The sequence below is a fragment of the Mus musculus genome, chromosome X, assembly GCF_000001635.26.
Source record: "Mus musculus strain C57BL/6J chromosome X, GRCm38.p6 C57BL/6J".
Lineage (NCBI taxonomy): Eukaryota > Metazoa > Chordata > Mammalia > Rodentia > Muridae > Mus > Mus musculus.
Genome location: NC_000086.7, coordinates 157,152,761 through 157,172,884, shown reverse-complemented (window position 1 = coordinate 157,172,884; position 20,124 = coordinate 157,152,761). Strand labels below are relative to the sequence as shown.

At 38.7% G+C, this 20,124-nt stretch overlaps 1 protein-coding gene across 1 annotated transcript in view; it reads left to right on the top strand.

Moving 5' to 3' along the window:
- Positions 1 to 10,810, top strand: part of Phex (phosphate regulating endopeptidase homolog, X-linked) — a 253,212-nt gene extending 242,402 nt beyond the window's left edge. The window contains exon 22 of the mRNA NM_011077.2: positions 7,223 to 10,810. Within this exon, the coding sequence (NP_035207.1) occupies positions 7,223 to 7,325 (103 nt within the window). The 3' untranslated portion in view covers positions 7,326 to 10,810. The remainder of the gene's footprint in view (positions 1 to 7,222) is intronic.
- Positions 10,811 to 20,124: the final 9,314 nt, after the last annotated feature.

Sequence of the window (20,124 nt, the reverse complement as noted above, 5' to 3'; positions counted from 1 at the left end):
CTAATCACTGTGTTGGAAATTCTCTCCCACTGGGCTAAACTGTCAGGAAGGCTGACAGTTTCTAAAGGACTAAAATGTAATCCCACAGACAAATGGAGCAGATGAAACCACACAGTAGATTAATTACTCAACTGATAAGTTTTAGAAACTAATTTCATTTTACTAACTAGTTGCCTGAAATGTTGGAATTTTTTGCTAATAATTTAGAGTATATTTTCTGATTATTACCTATATTTTATCTTTAACACTTTCTAGAAGTAACTTTTTCAAAAGTTAGAAAAGCAAAGTCTTGGAGATGATACACTTATATAGGAATTTCAAGACTCTTGGAGGAGTCCTAGAGTCCTGGGTAGCTTTGAAGAAATGTCGATTTTTTTATTAGATATTTTCTTTATATACATTTCAAATGCTATCCCGAAAGTTCCCTATACTCTCCCCACGCCCTGCTCCCCTAACCACCCACTCCCATTTCTTGGCCCTGGCATTCTCCTGTACTGGGGCATATAAAGTTTGCAATATCAAGGGGCCTCTCTTCCCAGTTATGGCCGACTAGGCCATCTTCTGCTACATATGCAGCTAGAGACAAAAGCTCTGGGGGTTGTAGTTAGTTCATATTGTTGTTTCACCCTTTAAGCTCCTTGGGTGCTTTCTCTAGCTTCTCCATTGGGGGCGCTGTGTTCCATCTTATCTATGACTGTGTGCATCCACTTCTGTATTTGCCAGGCACTGGCATAGCTGCATACCAGACAGATATACCAGGGTCCCTTCAGCAAAATCTTTCTGGCATGTGCAATAGTGTCTGGGTTTGGTGGCTGATTATGGGATGGATCCACGGGTCTCTGGATAGTCCATCATTTCGTCTTAGCTTCAAACCTGACCATGAAAGGAGTCTCTGTACTCCTTTCATGGGTATTTTGTTCCCTATTCTAAGGAGGAATGAAGTATCCACCCGTTGGTCTTCCCTCTTCTTGATTTTCTTGTTTTGAAAATTGTATCTTGGGTGTTCTATGTTTCTGGGCTAATGTCCACTTATTAGTGAGTGTATATCTAATGACTTCTTTAGTGATTGGGTTACCTCACTAAGGATGATATCCTCCAGATACATCCATTTGTCCAAGAATTTCATAAATTCATTGTTTTTAATAGCTGAGTAGTACTCACTTGTGTAAATGTACCACATTTTCTGTATGCATTCTTCTGTTGAGGGGCATCTGGGTTCTTTCAAGATTCTGGCTATTATAAATAAGGCTTCTATGAATATAGTGAAGCATGTGTTCTTATTACCAGTTGGAACATCTTCTGGGTATATGCCCAGGAGAGATATTGCTAGATCTTCTGGTAGTATTATGTCCAATTTTCTGAGGAACCTCCCGACTGACTTCCAGAGTGGTTGTACAAGCTTGCAATCCCACCACCAATGGAGGAGTGTTCCTCTTTCTCCATATTCTTGCCAGCATCTGCTGTCACCTGAATTTTTGATCTTAGCCATTCTGACTGGTGTGAGATGGAATCTTAGGGTTGTTTTGATTTGCATTTCCCTGATGATTAAGGATGCTGAACATTTTTTTAGGTGCTTCTCAGCCATTCGGTATTCCTCAAGTGAGAATTCTTTGTTTAGCTCTGAACCCCATTTTTAATTGGGTTATTTGAATTTCTGGAGTCCAGCTTCTTGAGCTCTTTGTATATATTGGATATTAGTCCCCTATCAGATTTAGGATTGGTAAAAACCCTTTCCCAATGTGTTGGTGGCCTTTTTGTCTTATTGACAGTATCTTTTGCCTTACAGAAGCTTTGCAATTTTATGAGGTCCCATTTGTCAATTCTTGATCTTACAGCACAAGCCATTGCTGTTCTGTTTAGGAAAATTTCCCCTATGCACATATCTTCAAGGCTTTCCCCCACTTATTCCTCTATTAATTTCAGTGTCTCTGGTTTTATGTGGGGGTCTTTGATCCATTTAGACTTGAGATTTGTACAAGGAAATAAGAATGGATCAATTCGCATTCTTCTACATGATAACTGCCAGTTGTGTCAGCACCATTGGTTGAAACTGTTGTCTTTTTTCCACTGGATGGTTTTAGCTCCATTATCAAAGATCAAGTGATCATAGGTGTGTGGATTCATTTCTGGGTCTTTAATTCTATTCCATTGATTTACCTGTCTGTCATTGTACCAGTACCATGCAGTTTTTATCACAATTGCTCTGTAGTACAGCTTAATATCAGACATGGTGATTCCACCAGAGGTTCTTTTATTGTTTCGAACAGTTTTTGCTATCCTAGGTTTTTTGTTATTCCAGATGAATTTTCAAATTGCCCTTTCCATCTCAGAATTGAATTGGAATTTTGATGGAGATTGCATTGAATCTGTAGATTGCTTTTGGCAGGATAGCCATTTTTACAATGTTGATCCTGCCAATCCATGAGCATGGGAGATCTTTCCAACTTCTGAGATCTTCTTTAATTTCTGTCTTCAGAGACTTGAAGTTCTTATCATACAGATCTTTCACTTCCTTATTTAGAGTCACACTAAGGTATTTTATATTATTTGTGACTATTGTGAAGGGTGCTGTTTCCCTAATTTCTTTCTCAGTCCGTTTATCCTTTGTGTAGAGAAAGGCCATTTATTTGTTTGAGTTATTTTTATATCCAGCTATTGCACTGAAGCTGTTTATCAGGTTTAGGAGTTCTCTGGTGGAATTTTTGGGGTCACTTATATATACTATCATATCATCTGCAAATAGTGATATTTTTGACTTCTTCCTTTCCAATTTGCATCCCCTTCATGTCCTTTTGTTGTCAAATTGCTCTGGCTAGAACTACAAGTACTATATTGAATAGGTATGGAGAAAGTGGGCAGCCTTGTCTAGTCCCTGATTTTAGTGTGATTGCTTCCAGCTTCTCTTCATTTACTTTGATGTTGGCTACTGGTTTGCTGTAGATTGTTTTTATTATTTTTAGGTATGGGCCTTGAATTCCTGATCTTTCCAAGACTTTTATCATGAAGTGGTGTTGGATTTTGTTAAATGCTTTCTCAGCATCTAACAAGATGATCATGTGGTTTTTGTCTTTGAGTTTGTTTATATAGTGGATTACGTTGATTGATTTCCGTATATTAAACCATCCCTGCATCACCAGGATGAAGCCTATTTGGTCATGATGAATGATCATTTTAATGTGCTCTTGGATTCAGTTTGCGAGGATTTTATTGAGCATTTTTGCATCGATATTCATAAGGAAAATTGGTCTGAAGTTCTCTTTCTTTGTTGGATCTTTGTGTTTTAGGTATCAGAGTAATTGTGGCTTCATAGAATGAATTGGGTAGAGTAACTTCTGTTTCTATTTTGTGGAATAGTTTGAGAAGAGTTGGAATTGTAGAATAGTTTGAGAAGGGTTAGAATTAGGTCTTCTTTGAAGGTCTGATAGAACTAACTCTGCACTCAACCCATCTGGTCCTGGGCTTTTTTGGTTGAGAGACTATTGATGACTGCTTCTATTTCTTTCGGGGAAATGGGACTGTTTAGATCTTTAATCTGATCCTGATTTAACTTTGGTACCTGGTATCTGTCTAGAAAGTTGTTCATTTCATCCAGGTTTTCTAGTTTGTTGAGTATAGCCTTTTGAAGTAGGATCTGATGATGTTTTAGATTTCCTCAGGTTCTGTTGTTATGTCTCCGTTTTCATTTTTGATTTTGTTAATTAGGATGCTGTCCCTGTGCCCTCTAGTTAGTCTGACTAAGGGTTTATCTATCTTGTTGATTTTCTCAAAGAACCAGCTCCTGGTTTGGTTGATTCTTTGAATAGTTCTTTTTGTTTCCACTTGGTTGATTTCAACCCCGAGTTTGATCATTTCCTGCCGTCTACTCCTCTTGTGTGAATTTGCTTCCTTTAGTTCTAGAGCTTCTAGGTGTGCTGCAAGGCTGCTAGTTATGCTCTCTCTAGTTTCTTTTTTGAGGCACTCAGGGCTATGTGTTTTCCTCTTAGGACTGCCTTCATTGTGTCCCATAAGTTTGTGTATGTTGTGGCTTCATTTTCATTAAACTCTAAAAAGTCTTTAATTTCTTTTTTTATTTCATCCTTGACCAAGGAATCATTGAGTAGAGTGTTGTTCAGTTTCCACGTGAATGTTGGCTTTCTATTATTTATGTTGTTACTGTTAGTCCATGGTGATCAGATAGGATGCATGGGATAATTTCAATATTTTTTGTATCTGTGGAGGCCTGTTTTGTGAGCAATTATATGGTCAGTTTTTGAGAAGGTGCCATGAAGTATATCCTTTTCTTTTAGGCTAAAATGTTCTGTAGATATCTGTTAAATCCATTTCTTTCATAACTTCTGTTAGTGTCTATGTGTCTCTGTTTAGTTTCTATTTCCAGGATCTGTACATTGGTGAGAGTGGGGCGTTGAAGTCTCCCACTATTGTTGTGTGAGGTGCAGTGTGTGCTTTGAGCTTTACTAAAGTTAATGAATGTGGCTACCCTTGCATTTGGAGCATAGATATTCAGAATTGAGAGCTCATCTTTGATGAGTATGAAGTGCCCTTCTTGGTCTTTTTTGATAACTTTGGGTTGGAAGTCAATTTTATTCGATATTAGAATGGCCACCCCAGCTTGTTTTTCCAGACCATTTGCTTGGAAAATTGTTTTCCAGCCTTTCACTCTGAGGTAGTGACTGTCCTTTTCCCTGAGGTAGGTTTCCTGTAAGCAGCCAAATGTTGGGTCCTTTTTGTTAGCCAGTCTATTAGCCTATGTCTTTTTATTGGGGAATCCATTGATGTTAAGAGAAAATAAAGAAAAGTTATTATTCCTTCCTGTTATTTATTTTATTTTATTTTATTTTATTTTAATTAGGTATTTTCTTTGTTTACATTTCCAATGCTATCTCCCCCCCCCCCACTCCCCTACCCTCCCACTCCCACTTCTTGGCTCTGGCCTTCTCCTGTACTGAGGCATATAAGGTTTGCAAGACCAATGGGCCTCTCTTTCCACTGATGGCTGACTAGGCCATCTTTTGATACACATGTAGCTAGAGACAAGAGCTCCGGGGGTACTGGTTAGTTCATATTGTTGTTCCACCTATAGGGTTGCAGACCCCTTCAGATCCTTGGGTGCTTTCTCTTGCTTCTCCATTGGGAGCCCTGTGATCCATACAATAGCTGACTGTGAGCATCCACTTCTTTTTTTGTTGTTAAAGTTGGGATTCTGTTCTTGTGGCTGTCTTCTTTTAGGTTTGTTGAAGGTTTACTTCATTGCTTTTTCTAGAGTTTAGTTTCTGTCCTTGTGTTAGTGTTTTCCCATTATTATCTTTTGAAGGGCTGGATTCATGGAAAGATATTGTGTGAATTTGGTTTTATCATGGAATACTTTGGTTCTCCATCTATGGCAATTGCGAGTTTGGCTGGGTATAGTAGCCTGGGCTGCCATTTGTGTTCTCTTCGTTCTGCATAACATCTGTTCAGGATCTTCTGGCTTTCATAGTCTCTGGTGAGAAGTCTGGTGTAATTCTAATAGGCCTGCCTTTATATGTTAATTGACCTTTTTCCCTTACTGCTTTTAATATTCTATCTTTCTTTAATGCATTTGTTGTTCTGATTATTACGTGTCGGGAGGAATTTCTTTTCTGCTCCAGTCTATTTGGAGTTCTATAGGCTTCTTGTATGTTCATGGGCATATCTTTCTTTAGGTTAGGGAAGTTTTCTTCTATAATTTTGTTGAAGATATTTGCCAGCCCTGTAAGTTGAAAATCTTCATTCTCATCTATTCCTATTATCCGTAGGTTTGGTCTTCTCATTATGTCCTGGATTTCCTGGATGTTTTGAGTTAGGATCTTTCTGTATTTTGCATTTTCTTTGATTGTTGTGCCGATGTTCTCTATGGAATCTTCTGCACCTGAGATTCTCTCTTCCATCTCTTGTATTCTGTTGCTGATGCTCACATCTATGGTTTCAAATTTCTTTCCTAGGGTTTCTATCTCCAGCTTTGTCTCCCTTTGGGCTTTCTTTATTGTGTCTACTTCCCTTTTTAGGTCTTGGATGGTTTTGTTCAATCCATCACCTGTTTGGTTGTGTTTTTCTGTAATTCTTTAACGACTTCTACCTCTTTAGCAGTGTTCTCCTGTATTTCTTTAAGTGAGTTATTAAGGTTCTTCTTGATGTCCTCTACCAGCATCATGAGATATGCTTTTAATTAGAGTCTTGCTTTTTGGGTGTTTTGGGGAATCCAGGACTGGCTGAGGTGGTAGTGCTGGGTTCTGGTGATGGTTAGTGGTCTTGGTTTCTGTTGGTAAGATTCTTACATTTGCCTTTCACCATCTGGTAATCTCTGGAGTTAGTTGTTATAGTTGTCTCTGGTTGGAGCTTGTTCCTCCTGTGATTCTGTTAGCCTCTGTCAGCAGACCTGGGAGTCTAGATCTCTCCTGAGTCTCAGTGGTCAGAGTACTCTCTGCACACAAGCTCTCCTCTTGCAGGGAAGGTGCAAAGATATCTGGCATTTAGACGTGCCTCCTGGCTGAAGATGAAGGCCCGAAACAGGGCCTGTCCCAGAAGATGTGTTGCCTCTGCAGTCCTCAAGCTCACCTGCACAGACTGGTCTCTGAGGGACAGGGGACACAAAATGGCTCTCTCACCTGCTTTGGTGGTCAGAGCCTTCTGGGGCAGACACCTCTCCTCTGGCAGGGAAGTTGCCTGGATGTCCGGGGCCCAAAAAAGAGCCTGTCCCAATAGCTGTGTAGCTTCTTCCTGTCTCAGAAGCTGTGTAGCTCCTGTAGTCCACTCTCTCACCTGTGCAGACTAGTCTCTGAGGGATCTGGGACCCAAGATGGCTCCCTGACCTGGTCAGGCCGAGCCCTCCCAGGCAGATACCTCTCCTCTGGCTGGGAAGGTGCCTGGATGTCTGGATCCTGAAATGGGGTCTGTCCCAGAAGCTGTGTTGCTTCTGCAGTCCGCTAGCTCACCCTTAGCAGTCTGTGAGCTGACCTGTGCCAACTGATCTCTGATGGAACCGGGACCCAAGATGGCTCCCTCCCCTGCTCTGAAAGCACCCTCCCACTTGATTTTTGTTCTTAATGGCATTAATTTATTTTCTTCATTATCTGAGATTTAGGTGTCTTCCTTGTAAACAGAATAAGCGAATGTAAGACCCCTTTGTAGTGGAGTATTTCATCCAGAACCCATGGATTTGTAGGAATTGAATGACATGTATTTTGCCATTTCTTTTGTTTTTCAGGGTCAATGGTGCCATTAGCAACTTTGAAGAATTTCAGAAAGCTTTTAACTGTCCACGAAATTCCACTATGAACAGAGGTGCAGATTCCTGCCGACTCTGGTAGCTGGAGTGCTGGTTTCTGCCTTCCTGGCATAGCTGAGGAATGCCAGTAGAGGACGCATTAACATACTTAGCACCTACTGCTTTCTGCCTATATTTCCTTGAAGACTTTTATTTTTAATGCATTTTCATTATTTGGGTAGATGATTTGCTTCGATCTAAACAGTATCTGTTCAAAGTCATTGGGTTTATAAAAGGAATTCAAGAACTGAGCCAAATACTTTTCTTTTCTTTTCTTTTCTTTTCTTTTCTTTTCTTTTCTTTTCTTTTCCTTTCCTTTCCTTTCCTTTCCTTTCCTTTCCTTTCTTTTCTTTCTTTCTTTCTTTTTTTTAAAGAAAGCCAAACCAATGAAAAAAAAGTGTCAAGGCTATTTGGTTAAACTGCTCCTGGCGATGTCCCTATTATCCATTTCTGTTAACCACAGCTCGGTGGTACATGACATTTCAATCTACAGCTTTGCAGGGGGCCTGAGTAGAGTGTATCCATAGAAAGGATCAGTCAATGAAAATTGTCACCCTCAATGATAAAGACGTGTGCCCTATGGTGTACAGTTATTACACAACATTTCTTAATTCTAAGGTAGTTAAATTAGAAATGTGTTGGATCTTCATTTTATAATTTCTTTTCTTTTTTTCAATTTTTATTAGATATTTTGTTCATTTACATTTAAAATGTTATCCTGAAAGTCTCCTATACCCTCCCCTCACCCTGCTCCCCTAACCACCCACTCCCACTTCTTGGCCTTGGCGTTCACCTGTACTGGGGCATATAAAGTTTGCAAGACCAAGGGGCCTCTCTTCCCAATGATGGCCGACTAGGAAGTTTTTCTCTTCAGGTTTGGAGTCTATTGGACAATTGTATCTCAGAACTTCCATCCGATGTAGCTAACTGCCCTGTTTAAGTAAGCATGAACAAACATGGCATAAAGGTGAAGGATTTGGGTCTATAAAACAGGGAAAAAACCAATACGTCTTTAACTGCCAGCAGCATTAAAAACTATTAACAACAACCAATCACACAACAATAAAGATAGTAGGAAATGAACTCTGCAAACGTTGATCCAGTCCCTCTGTATGATGGTGAGCATCTGTCTGATGGATAGCAGTCAAGGAGCAGTTCTGATTTTGTTTTGTTCTGCTCAGCTGTGTTTATTTCCTGACTGAATTGAGTAGACACTGAGGAAAGAATGTTTTGTTTCCATGTCAGGAACATATGGCTTTCATTTCCTTTTAGCATAATGATATAAACGCCACGCTGAGGAGGGGGCAAGATGCTCTTCTGTCTCAGCCCACTTAATGTTAACTCTCCTTAAAAGAAAATCTTTGCAAAAGCTTCTAGAATGAAAGCATTTGGTATATCTGAATCCAATTTAAGCAATCCTACCTAGATCTAAAGGACATAGCTTTACTCTTCACATCTTATGAAAGGTTTATTTTTTTTTCTAAAAGCAGTACTGTATTTTGATCTTTAGAACATTATTTTTTTAATCAACACCTATAGTGTTAATTAACTTAGTGTTAGTGTGTATTTATGTAGGGCATTTTTATCACATTTAAGAGTATATGTAGGATAAAATTGTAATGGCATTGAAGTGGTGAGTACTTCTTGTTTTTTTTTTTAAATATTTTTAATCTAGTATAGGCATTTTCCTACCCCCAACACATTATTCATTGTACATGGCGTGCTGGTTAAGTGGGCCAATAGAAAATTTTCAAAAGCAAAATGACAAATTCAGATGAACCACAGGAGGTCAATTTTGCATCCTTGTGACTTGTCATTCTTTTATAAAAGAAATGTAAGTGTGAACCATATCCTTTTGTAACCATGGGAACTTCCAAAGAGAGAAAAATGGAAGGACATCATCATAAGGAAAACAATTACACTGCATTAGTCTGAGGAGAGTGATTTTCCCCTTGACTTCCTCCTCTCCGAATGGATACACTTCTGAAGGGCAGCAGCCTTTTCTTCCTCTTATCCATGGTTTAAAGTGACCTTGGCTTGTATTTCTAAACACAAACAGCATCATGTGAGGTGTTAGAAATATATGTGCCTTTTCTCTGGTGTAGCCATTCTGATTTGTCAATACTCATTTTTATTCCTGAACACCGAAGTTTGCCAGGCTTATATAAATAGTGCATTCCTTCTAAGTTTCCTTTTTAACAATTCCAAGCAAACACATTCCTGCAGGTCAGAGAGTGTGTTTGAGAAGACTATAGATTTATGACTTTGGAAATGGTATTGGTTTATTGGTTAAGGACGACTGGTTAGTGATTAGAGTTCTCCCAGTTTCTGGATGACAGGATTAGTAACTAAGTATTTTGATCAACTTGGATTTTCAAGAGATACAAAATTACTCTTAGTAGCCACACACATTTTCTACAAGTGCTAGCTTTTTAAGTGTTTTGGTTAAACCCTTCAAACTACAATATTGTTCTCTGTGCAGCTTGATTTCCTAAAGAGACACTGATTAAATGGTAGAGAAAGTCAGACATAATTGAAGAATGGAAGAAAAGCAGGGGGAGCTAGCCTAAGGAAAACAAGACAGCATCTTTTTTGCTCCTTGATATACATGTTCACTGGAGGAGAACCAAAAAGTCTTTAAAAATAATTATGGTAAATCAAAGGGAAATTAAATATTGGATCTCAGACTAGGGCTACAGCAACACACTGCTCTGACTCATATAGCAGCTGTTCTGCAAGTGGATTATTAACTGGGCATTTGAAGGAGTTTTTCTTTTTTAATGTGTGTGGAATTCTCTTTTGTGAGTCAAGGACTCTGTAGATTTAAAGCTGTGTTGTTTGGCCTTACTACCGTTGTCCAAAGTTTGCTGAGTTTTTCACCAAATACTCAGTATAGGCCTCCTATTCCTGCCTCACTCTCTTTTATTAGATGGATTGGGGCATGACTGCTGTAAGATCAGATTTCATAAATTATCCTCAAGCTTATTTAGTGCCTTACGTCAATGGAGCTTAAAGCATAGCCCATAAATTTTATCTTATTTAGCCCTAGAGCATCACTAAGAAGAAACTAGGAACTAAGGCTCAGCAGACAGAGAGTGCTCATGCCAAGAGAAATGGGAAAGCTTAGAATTGCTTGTCCAAGATCTCAGGGCATGGAAGGACAGGTTTTGTGCTTCGGGATACTGATCTTTGGATTAACTTGCATCTCTTAGAGTATCTTCTTTTCTAATATGTTTATTCCACCAGCATTTCTAAAATTGCTTATCATTTGGTAGCCACTGCCTTTGATATTTTTAGCATAATGTCACAGTACATCTTAAATTGTGGAAAACTGCATGATTGTTCCATGGAATAACATCTTTATCACTAGTGGCAATGCTTTATTGGTTTTAAGAAAGATGTTCTTGTACTGTGCAGTTTAAAAACAATCTATGTCATTACTATCAGACTGGTTTGGTTGTGATTTTTTTCCTTTGTGAAGCAATGAGAATCATTATTTTAAGGACAATAAAACATTTGTTGAAGGTTTTCTGTTGCTCTCCTTTTTTGCAATCCCAATCTATTATATATGTGGATATTCAGGTCTGCTTTAAAATATATTTGCCAGAAAACTGTGCAAGCCACTTCACCAAACTAAATTTCTTGCTTTGGGAAAGTAAGACTTAAATGTAGAAACTTTCTGTAGACAACGAGAGATTTGCAAGCTGGTCATTACATTCCTTCTAGAATATAAGTCAGCAGATGCGGTTTTATGGCCTTTGTAATAATATTCCTGCTGAGGGAAAGAGATGCCTCTGAGAAAATTATCTACTGGGGTAGGGCTGGTCTTACAAAAGTAATAATGCACAAGAGCATTCCTACTGAAGCAGAGAATCTCTATGTGCTGTTACTGTGCCTTAACAATACAGTCAATTTATAGTCATTCATTCGGCACATGATAACTGAGCATCCATTCTATTGAAATCACCAAGCCAGCTATATTTAGGAAGATAATATACAGTCTCTGGCTCCAGTAAGCTGTTTGGTTTAACACAGGAGATGGATATTGTAAATGGGTATAACTATACCACTGAGTAACATCTGATATTTTAAGTACATTAGAGTGTGGTTTGGGACACATGTAAAAATTATTCAGCTCTCCTATGATGGACATTATCAGTCTACCCTCTTCCAAGATTCCAACAAATTCCTTTGGCAAGAAGCACTAACTTACCTTCTTTGCACTTTTGTTTCTAATTGGTTATGGTTATCTAGATACATACCTTCATGCACTTGGGACTTCTTTGACCAATCCACTTTCAGTGAACTGTAGTTTCCTGGGGACCCTAATACAATAACTGAGTGTATAGGAATCTAAAAGGTTGACCACTTTGCCTGGATACAAACAAATGTATAGGTATACCATACAGTTCACACTAGTTTCTCACTGGAGCCTGTTGGAATTAGACTGATAATGCAAATAGAATTGCCCATTAATTACCTTAAAATAAAGTCCTAACACTTATATTTTAAAATCTGGCAAAATACTGGTCTACAGGGTCCTAAGTCAATCTACTGTGTCATGGCATCCTGAATTGGATATTAAAGTCAGATGCTCCAGACTGGACATAGGCCTGATGAGCTCCCTGTTGGGGAGTTTAGTTAAGTTTCTGAGTTTCTAGATTGTGAACAGATTCACAAACTGAGCATGTGTGTGCACACGTGTGTGTGTGTGTGTGTGTGTGTGTGTGTGTGTGTGTGTGAGAGAGAGAGAGAGAGAGAGAGAGAGAGAGAGAGAGAGAGGTATCATGGTTAGAAGGAAAGGTGAAGGAGAGATTTTGCAGGGGTAGACAGAGGCAAGAGTTACAGAATCTTCCTTACTATGGTTTAAGTAACTTAGATTTCAAGAGACCCAAGGGGTACTAAGTTTGTTTAGATTTTCAGGTACATATCTAAGTAGACCTGATCAAAATCTGAAAGTGTTCAGGCTGTTGTGTTCACTTAGCTTTAAGATACTTTGCATGCCTTTCCAATTTACCTGATCTCTTTTGTAATTAAGACCATGCTAGCTATAGAAATAGACAATCTTAAAGGCTTAGCTCAACTTCAGTTCATTTTGTTTTCATTGCATGCACAATGGATATTAATGGCCATTGAATATCTCTCCTCCAGTTGGTGATTTGGCAACCCAGATTTTAATACTGTGATTGTATAATTTTCAAGGCATGATTTAATACAGGCTCTTAAACAATAGACTGAAAGGAGAGAAATGGCCACAGAAAACATGAAATGGAAGATTTGTTCTGGTGCTGAGCAGTGTCTTACATTGCTTCTGTTTCTATTCCACTGGAAAAAAGTAATGTGGCAGAACCCTATCGTTGGGGTGGATGAATCACATAGTCCACGCATGTACCAAGAAAAAAGCAGTGGGTTGGGCTCTCAGCTGATAGCAGGTATACTTTTGGAAGTGTAATTTAGGGCAGTAACTTTGTGCTCTTCTGAAGTTAGAAAATTGCTTTTGAATACAGCACAATGAAAATTGAAAATGCTATTGGTAGCCTGCAGTTTCTTCTGTAGGAGTCTTTTTAATTAACAGCTTAATTGGATAATTTAATCCCCTTTAGAATTGAAGATAGGAAAATGAAAATGAGCTACTACTCCCTGTGATCTGACAATCCTATGCTTTAATAATACACCAAAGTGAGCCCGGAACCAAACACCACAGAAGCATTACAATAATTTCTGATCAGTGAAAGAAAATCTGATCTATAATTTTAATTATTCCTCAATGGTTTAGATACATGTTTAATTTAAATGTGTATTTTGTTTTGTTAATTGGATCAATTTAAAAGGTAACTAAATATAAGAATCTGTTACTAAGCCATAGATTTACAGATAAGTTCTATGCTTTTAAAGTATATCCCATTGAGAAAGGAAATATACTATGAAGTTAAATATTGCTGAAAGAATACAGTATTTTCCATTCTTTTAAGAAAACTTACATAAAATCATCTTCATTTATCTATTATGAGATGAAATATGTTACTCAGCTTATTCTGTTTTTATGATTCCTCCCCTGAATGTGTCCTAGAAAGAAAGAGACTCATTTTTTTTCCACAGAGAAAGTACCAAACAGTCAGGTTTTAAAAAAAAAACAACCCAATTTGGTGGCCAGAGATGTAGGTCTGTTGGTAGAACACTTGCTAACATGCATGAAGTCCTGGGTTCAATCCCAAGCACTGCATAAATTGGGTGTGGTATTTAGCAACAGAAAAGCATTATAAGATCATCTCCACAAGACTGTGGCATAACTTTGCTTTTGTACGTTTAAAACACTGATAATGGAATAAAAGTGCACCCATCCCCCCCACCCCCCGCAAAAAAAAAAAAAAATGGGTGTGGTAGTGAATGCCTATAATCCCAGTACTCAGGAGGTAGAGATAGGGATCAGAAGTTTAACTTTGTCTGTGGTTATGAGTTTAAGCACTGTTTAGGCCAATGGTTCTCAACCTATGAGTCATGACTCCTATGGGGCTCAAACAACCCTTTCATAGAGGTCACATATCAGGCATTCTGTATATCAGATATTTACATTGTGATTCTTAACAGTAGCAAAATTACAGTTATGAAGTAGCAACAAAAATAATTTTATGGTTGAGGGTCACCACAACATGAGGAACTGTATGAAAGGGTTGTAGCACTAGAAAGTTGAGAACCTCTTTAGGCTATGTGAAACACTGTCTAAAAAAAAAATTCATAATTTAATCTGTCTTAAATATTGTATAATATGTACACTAGAATTTGACTAAAGTGTCAGCAAATTTTCTGAGAAAAAGAAAATCATAGTTTTTCACTTAAAAAGTGTATTGAGTTAATGTACAAACTGTTTTGAAGGCAAATGGAATCAGGACATAGATAAGAGACAACTATTAAATCACCATGACATCTGTTGTATAACAAAATTATCCCAGAACACACCTCCCTTGAAATTGAGCACATTTTAAATGAGTGTTTGTTGATTTTGTTTTGCCTAATAATCATAATGAAAATAGCTTCTGTGTGTTGACTCAAAGTATGGCAAAGGTACTCTGCTAGGACCTTGTCTGCACTATAGCCGGTCTTCACAGCAAGGATGCAGATAGTTACGATTCTCACTGCACAGGTGAAGGATACTTCTGGGACTCACTAAGACCAGCCATGCTAGCAATCGGAGGAGGCAGAACTAGTCAGTTTTTATCCAGTTCCAGAGTCTATTCTCTAATATTGTATTTGCTATTGAGGGATATTAACAACCATAATTTTGTGACTTATTGAAGACTATAGTTTATGCTTCTAAAATGTTATTATTAAAAATCATGGAGTAAGTTTATGGTATTTTATATTTAGTGGTAGTTTATACCTTGAGTCCTTCAAGAAGAAGTTCAGAAGGTGCTCCATAGTGATAATGCTTGCTACTGTTTATTGAGAATGTACTACATGCTGTATTTAAACTAAGTGCCTTAATTATATTATGTAATAAGATCCATCCTCAGTGCAATTACGCAAATCTACCTCTGTCCAGCCCTGCAACTGCATGCAGCCTATTCTCACACATTCATACTGTCTCCAGGTCATTTTATCCAGAGGACATAATTTTATAATACTGCCAGAGGGTGTATGAGGGACTTTAAGGGCATAACCTTGTTTTTATCCCTATCAAGCATTCTGATCGGGACTGTTAATAAGTTTCTGAATTCTGAGGCCTTCTGGTGTTTTACACTGTCTTCTAGCATGGTGTCTATTATTTGTCCATGTGGAACCTATACTTTCTATCAAATCTCTCTCTATTTTTCTCTACAAACACACCCATATACCCACTCATAAATACATAATCATTTTATGGGAAGGAGAGGAGATCTACATTTGTCCCCTACACTTAACTGTAAGTATATATTTTGTTTTTGAAAGAAATTGCTTCTATAGGAAACATTCTATACTGAATGATTGCTTTTATCCAGCACTATCTCTTAGCATTTAAAGATGCCTTAAAATTGTTGAATTTTGCTATATATATATATATATATATATATACATATATATATATGTGTGATGAGTTATTTTTAGTTATTTTAATAAAAACATGAATACACTTTTTGTTGTTCTTGCTTCTCCTGAAGACATTTAGAAGATAAGCCCATGGATAATTCATTTTAGATGAAAAACTGTTTGTGTCCACCTTCCAAGACTGCATGGGGCACATCTAGGGGAATGCTAGAGTACATTTGTCAGGAATGCCCTAGAGAAAAGTTTTACTTATCAACAAAGGCCAAGCTCAGTCCTCAGAGACTCACATTTCAACTCTCATTTGAGTGTTTACACAGACTCTGGTGCGGATTGAATTTGATTTAAATGCACATAGCTTGTTGGGAATAAATCAATCAAAATTCTTTGTAAGAACAAATCATTCAGTGGATGGAGCTTGGGGACTTTTACGGAAGAATAGGAGGAAGGACTGCAGGCCCCTAAGGGGATAGGAACTCCAAAGGAAGACCAACAGAGTCAACTAACCTGGACACTTAGGACTCTCAGAGACTGAACCACCAACCAAAGAGCATACACAGGCTGGACTTAGGCTTTCCTGCATGCACATATGTACCAGATGTGTAGGTTGGCCTTCCTGTGGCTCCCAAACAAGTGGAGTGGAGACTATCCCAAAACCAGGTGCCTGTATGTGGATTATGTTCTTCTAGCTAGGCTATTTTGTCTGGTCTCAGTGGGAGAGGATATTCCTAGCCCCACAGAGACTTGAAGTGCCAGGGTAGGGGGATACCCAGGGGCTCCCACCTGCTCAGAGGAGAAGGACAGATTGGGAAAGGATTGTGGGGAGGGGGAGTCAAGGGGGACAATGAGTAGAATGTAAAGTGAATATGTAAAAAGTAAATTAAAAAAAAACAAATAGTTATTTAGAGCACTCAGTGTGCCAATTTTATTGTAATCATTGAATGAAAAACATTTCAAGACATTTAGCATATTAAGATTATTCCACAAACTTAACCTGGATCATTGGTAATATGTATTGAGGTTGTAAAGAACTCAAGAAGTTGGGCTCCAGAAAACCAAATAACCCTATTAAAAATGGGGTACAGAGCCAAACAAAGAATTCTCAACTGAGGAATACCCAATGGCTGAGAAGCACCTGAAAAAATGTTCAACATCCTTAATCATCAGGGAAATGCAAATCAAAACAACCCTGAGATTCTACCTCACATCAGTCAGAATGACTAAGATCAAAAACTCAGGTGACAGCAGATGCTGGCAAGGATGTCGGGAAAGAGGGACACTCCTCCATTGCTGGTGGAATTGCAAGCTGGTACAACCACTCTGGAAATCAGTTTGTCAGTTCCTCAGAAAATTGGACATATTTCTACTGGAAGATTCAGCAATACCACTCCTGGGGAAGATGTTCCAACTTGTAATAAGGACACATGCTCCACTATGTTCATAGCAGCCTTATTTATAATAGCCAGAAGCTGGAAAGAACCCAGATGTTCCTCAACAGAGGAATGGATACAGACAATGTGTTACATTTACACAATGGAGTACTAATCAGCTATTAAAAACAATGAATTTATGAAATTCTTAGACAAATGGATGGATCTGGAGGATATCATCCTAACTGAGGTCACCCAATCACAAAAGAACACACATGATATGTAATCACTGATAAGTGGATATTAGCCCAGAAACTCAGAATACCCAAGATACAATTTGAAAAACACATGAAACTCAAGAAGAAGGAAGACCAAAGTGTGGACACTTCGATTCTTCTTAGAATGGGGAACAAAATACCCATGGAAGGAGTTACAGAGACAAAGTTCAGAGCAGAGACTGAGGGAATGACCATCCAGAAACTGTCCCACCTGGGGATCCATCCCATATACCACCACCAAACCCAGACACTATTGCAGATGCCAACAAGAGCTTGCTGACAGGAGCCAGGAGCCTGATATAGCTGTCTCCTGAGAGGCTATGCCAGTGCCTGACTAATATAGAAGTGGAAGCTCACAGTCATCCTTTAGATAGAGCACAGGGTTCCCAATGAAGGAGCTAGAGAAAGTACCCAAAGAGCTGAAGGGGTTTGCAGCCCCCTAGGAGGAACAGCAATATGAACTAACCAGTGACCCCAGAGCTCCCAAGGACTAAACCACCAATCAAAGAAAACACATGGTGGAACTCATGGCTCTAGCTGCATATGTAGCAGAGAATGGCCTAGTTGTTCATCAATGGGGGGAGAGGCCCTTGTTCCTGAAGATTCTATGCCCCAGTGTGGGGGAATGCCAGGGCCAGGAAGCAGGATTGGGTGGATTGGTGAGCAGGGGGAGGTGGGAGAGGATAGGGGATTTTCAGAGAGGAAACTAGGAAAGGAGATAACATTTGAAATGTAAATAAAGAAAATATCTAATAAACAAAGAAAAAGTTCATGAAGTGGTTGCATATAAGAACAATATAAAAATTAATTACACAATAATAAAATCCAGAAGATATGATTTTTAATAATATAGCACTCAAAATAAACAAAAATTGTAATATCTAAAAAATATTCAATCTGTTTGGGCTGGATATATAAAATGTTGACATTTTACTGTAAGATATTGAGAAGGAATGACAAGGAAGTGTTCATGAATAAGATTTGATTGTAAGACCAGTTCCCCGAGTTCATCTGATAGCCAATAAAAATCTAAGACAAAAAAAAAAAGGAAAATTATCCATCATTTAATGTCTGCTCACCAATGTATGAGACATGGTGCTAGTTGTGGTATTTCATGTTGATTAATCCAGGACATTTGTGTGACTTTTGGATTCCAACATACAAAACTAATGATTTATAATGGCACTGTCATTGTTTTACCTGAAAACCCTTCGGTGTTCTTTTTATTGAACTTAAAATAAAACTCAAAGCAGTTCTCTCTCCTCAAGGTCCACTGGGCTTCTTTCTGTCTCTCTTACATTGTGAGGACTTCTTTCTTCTAAGTCTCAGGATTTTGCTGCTGTGCTTTAAATTTTCCTTGTATTATTTTTAAATGTGACTCCATTCATTCCAAGGCTCTTAACTATAATGCCTGTCACTTTACTTGGATCTAACCACTTACTGGTTCTAACCACAGCTGCTAATTTTTCTTTTCCCTCCCTTTTCTCCCTCTTCTCTGTTTACCTTTTAAGCCCTTGTTTCTTAGCATCCCCGCTCTCTCTCTTCCTTCCTATTGTTTGTTTTCCCCTACTATCTTGTAAGTTTCATAAAGTGGGTACTTGTTTTGTTGGCTACTATTATTCCTAGCATTTGGACTAGTATCTAACATGTTAAAGTCCTTGAAAATATGCTGAGTCAATTTATATGTCATTACTATTTGCCTCATAATTTAGGTGCTGAGAACATTGTATAGACAAAACAGTTAAAAGGCCTTAACCTTGTAAAGCCTAGGAAAACAAGGAAAACTAGGAAAACAAGAAATGCATGAAAATATGATTTAATTGATGGTAGGAAGATATTTGAACAAAGACAATCTCTCAGATAAGATCCTCCAAAGTGGAGGTAGGACTCAGTACAAATACCCTGGAGTGGAAATGGTCCTGAGTCTTTTGCATCAGAGCAAGTCGGCTAAGGGTGTTCAGAGGATCTGGAAGAATGAAACATGAGATGGTGTGAGGAGGGAAGTAAACTCGTGGTCAGACTACTAAAGAACACTTTACTGTCTGCACATGGGATGGGTCCCCAGGTTGGGGAGTCTCTGGATGGCCTTTCCTTGAGTCTCTGCTCCATTCTTTGTCCCTACATTTCCCTTAGACAGGAGCAATTCTGGGTTAAAATTTTGGAGATGGGTGGGTAGCCCCGTCCCTCAACTGGGGGTCCATGCCTAACCTCTGGATATGGTCTCTACAGGTTCTCTCTCCCCTTTGTTGGGTATTTCAGCTAATGTCATCCCTGCTGGGTCCTGGGATCCTCTTGGTTTCCTGGCATTTGGACATTCTAATGGCTACCCCCAGGTCCCCATCCCCCATGTTCACACCTCTGTTCAATTTCCTGATCTTCTATACATCTCCCTTGTTTCCTTCCACACCTGATCCTGATCACCTTTTGCTCCTCTCTCCCAAAAACCTCCCCCCTCTACCTTTCATAATTATTTTGTTCCCCCTTCTAAGTAGGACTGAAGCATCCACACTTTGGTCTTCTTTCTTCTTGAGCTTCATATGGTCTGTGTGTTGTATTGTGTGTATCCTGAGCTTTTGGGCCAATATCTACTTATCAGTGAGTACATAACGTGTGCTCTTTGAGGTAACCCAGTCAAAATTAATCTTTTATTGTTAGATGTTCTTAATTTCATCTTTCACATGCTATACTATAGAGATAACATTTTAGTGTATAAGATTTCCTCCTTTCGATCTTTACCTATCCTAAATCGGATAGGGGACTAATATCCAACATATATAAAGAACTCAAGAAGGTGGACCTCAGAAAATCAAATAACCCCCTTAAAAAATGGGGCTCAGAACTGAACAAAGAATTCTCATCTGAGGAATACCGAATGGCAGAGAAGCACCTGAAAAAATGTTCAACATCCTTAATCATCAGGGAAATGCAAATCAAAACAACCCTGAGATTCCACCTCACACCAGTGAGAATGGCTAAGATCAAAAATTCAGGTGACAGCAGATGCTGGCGAGGATGTGGAGAAAGAGGAACACTCCTCCATTGTTGGTGGGATTGCAGGCTTGTACAACCACTCTGGAAATCAGTCTGGCGGTTCCTCAGAAAATTGGACATAGTACTACCGGAGGATCCAGCAATACCTCTCCTGGGCATATATCCAGAAGAAGCCCCAACTGGT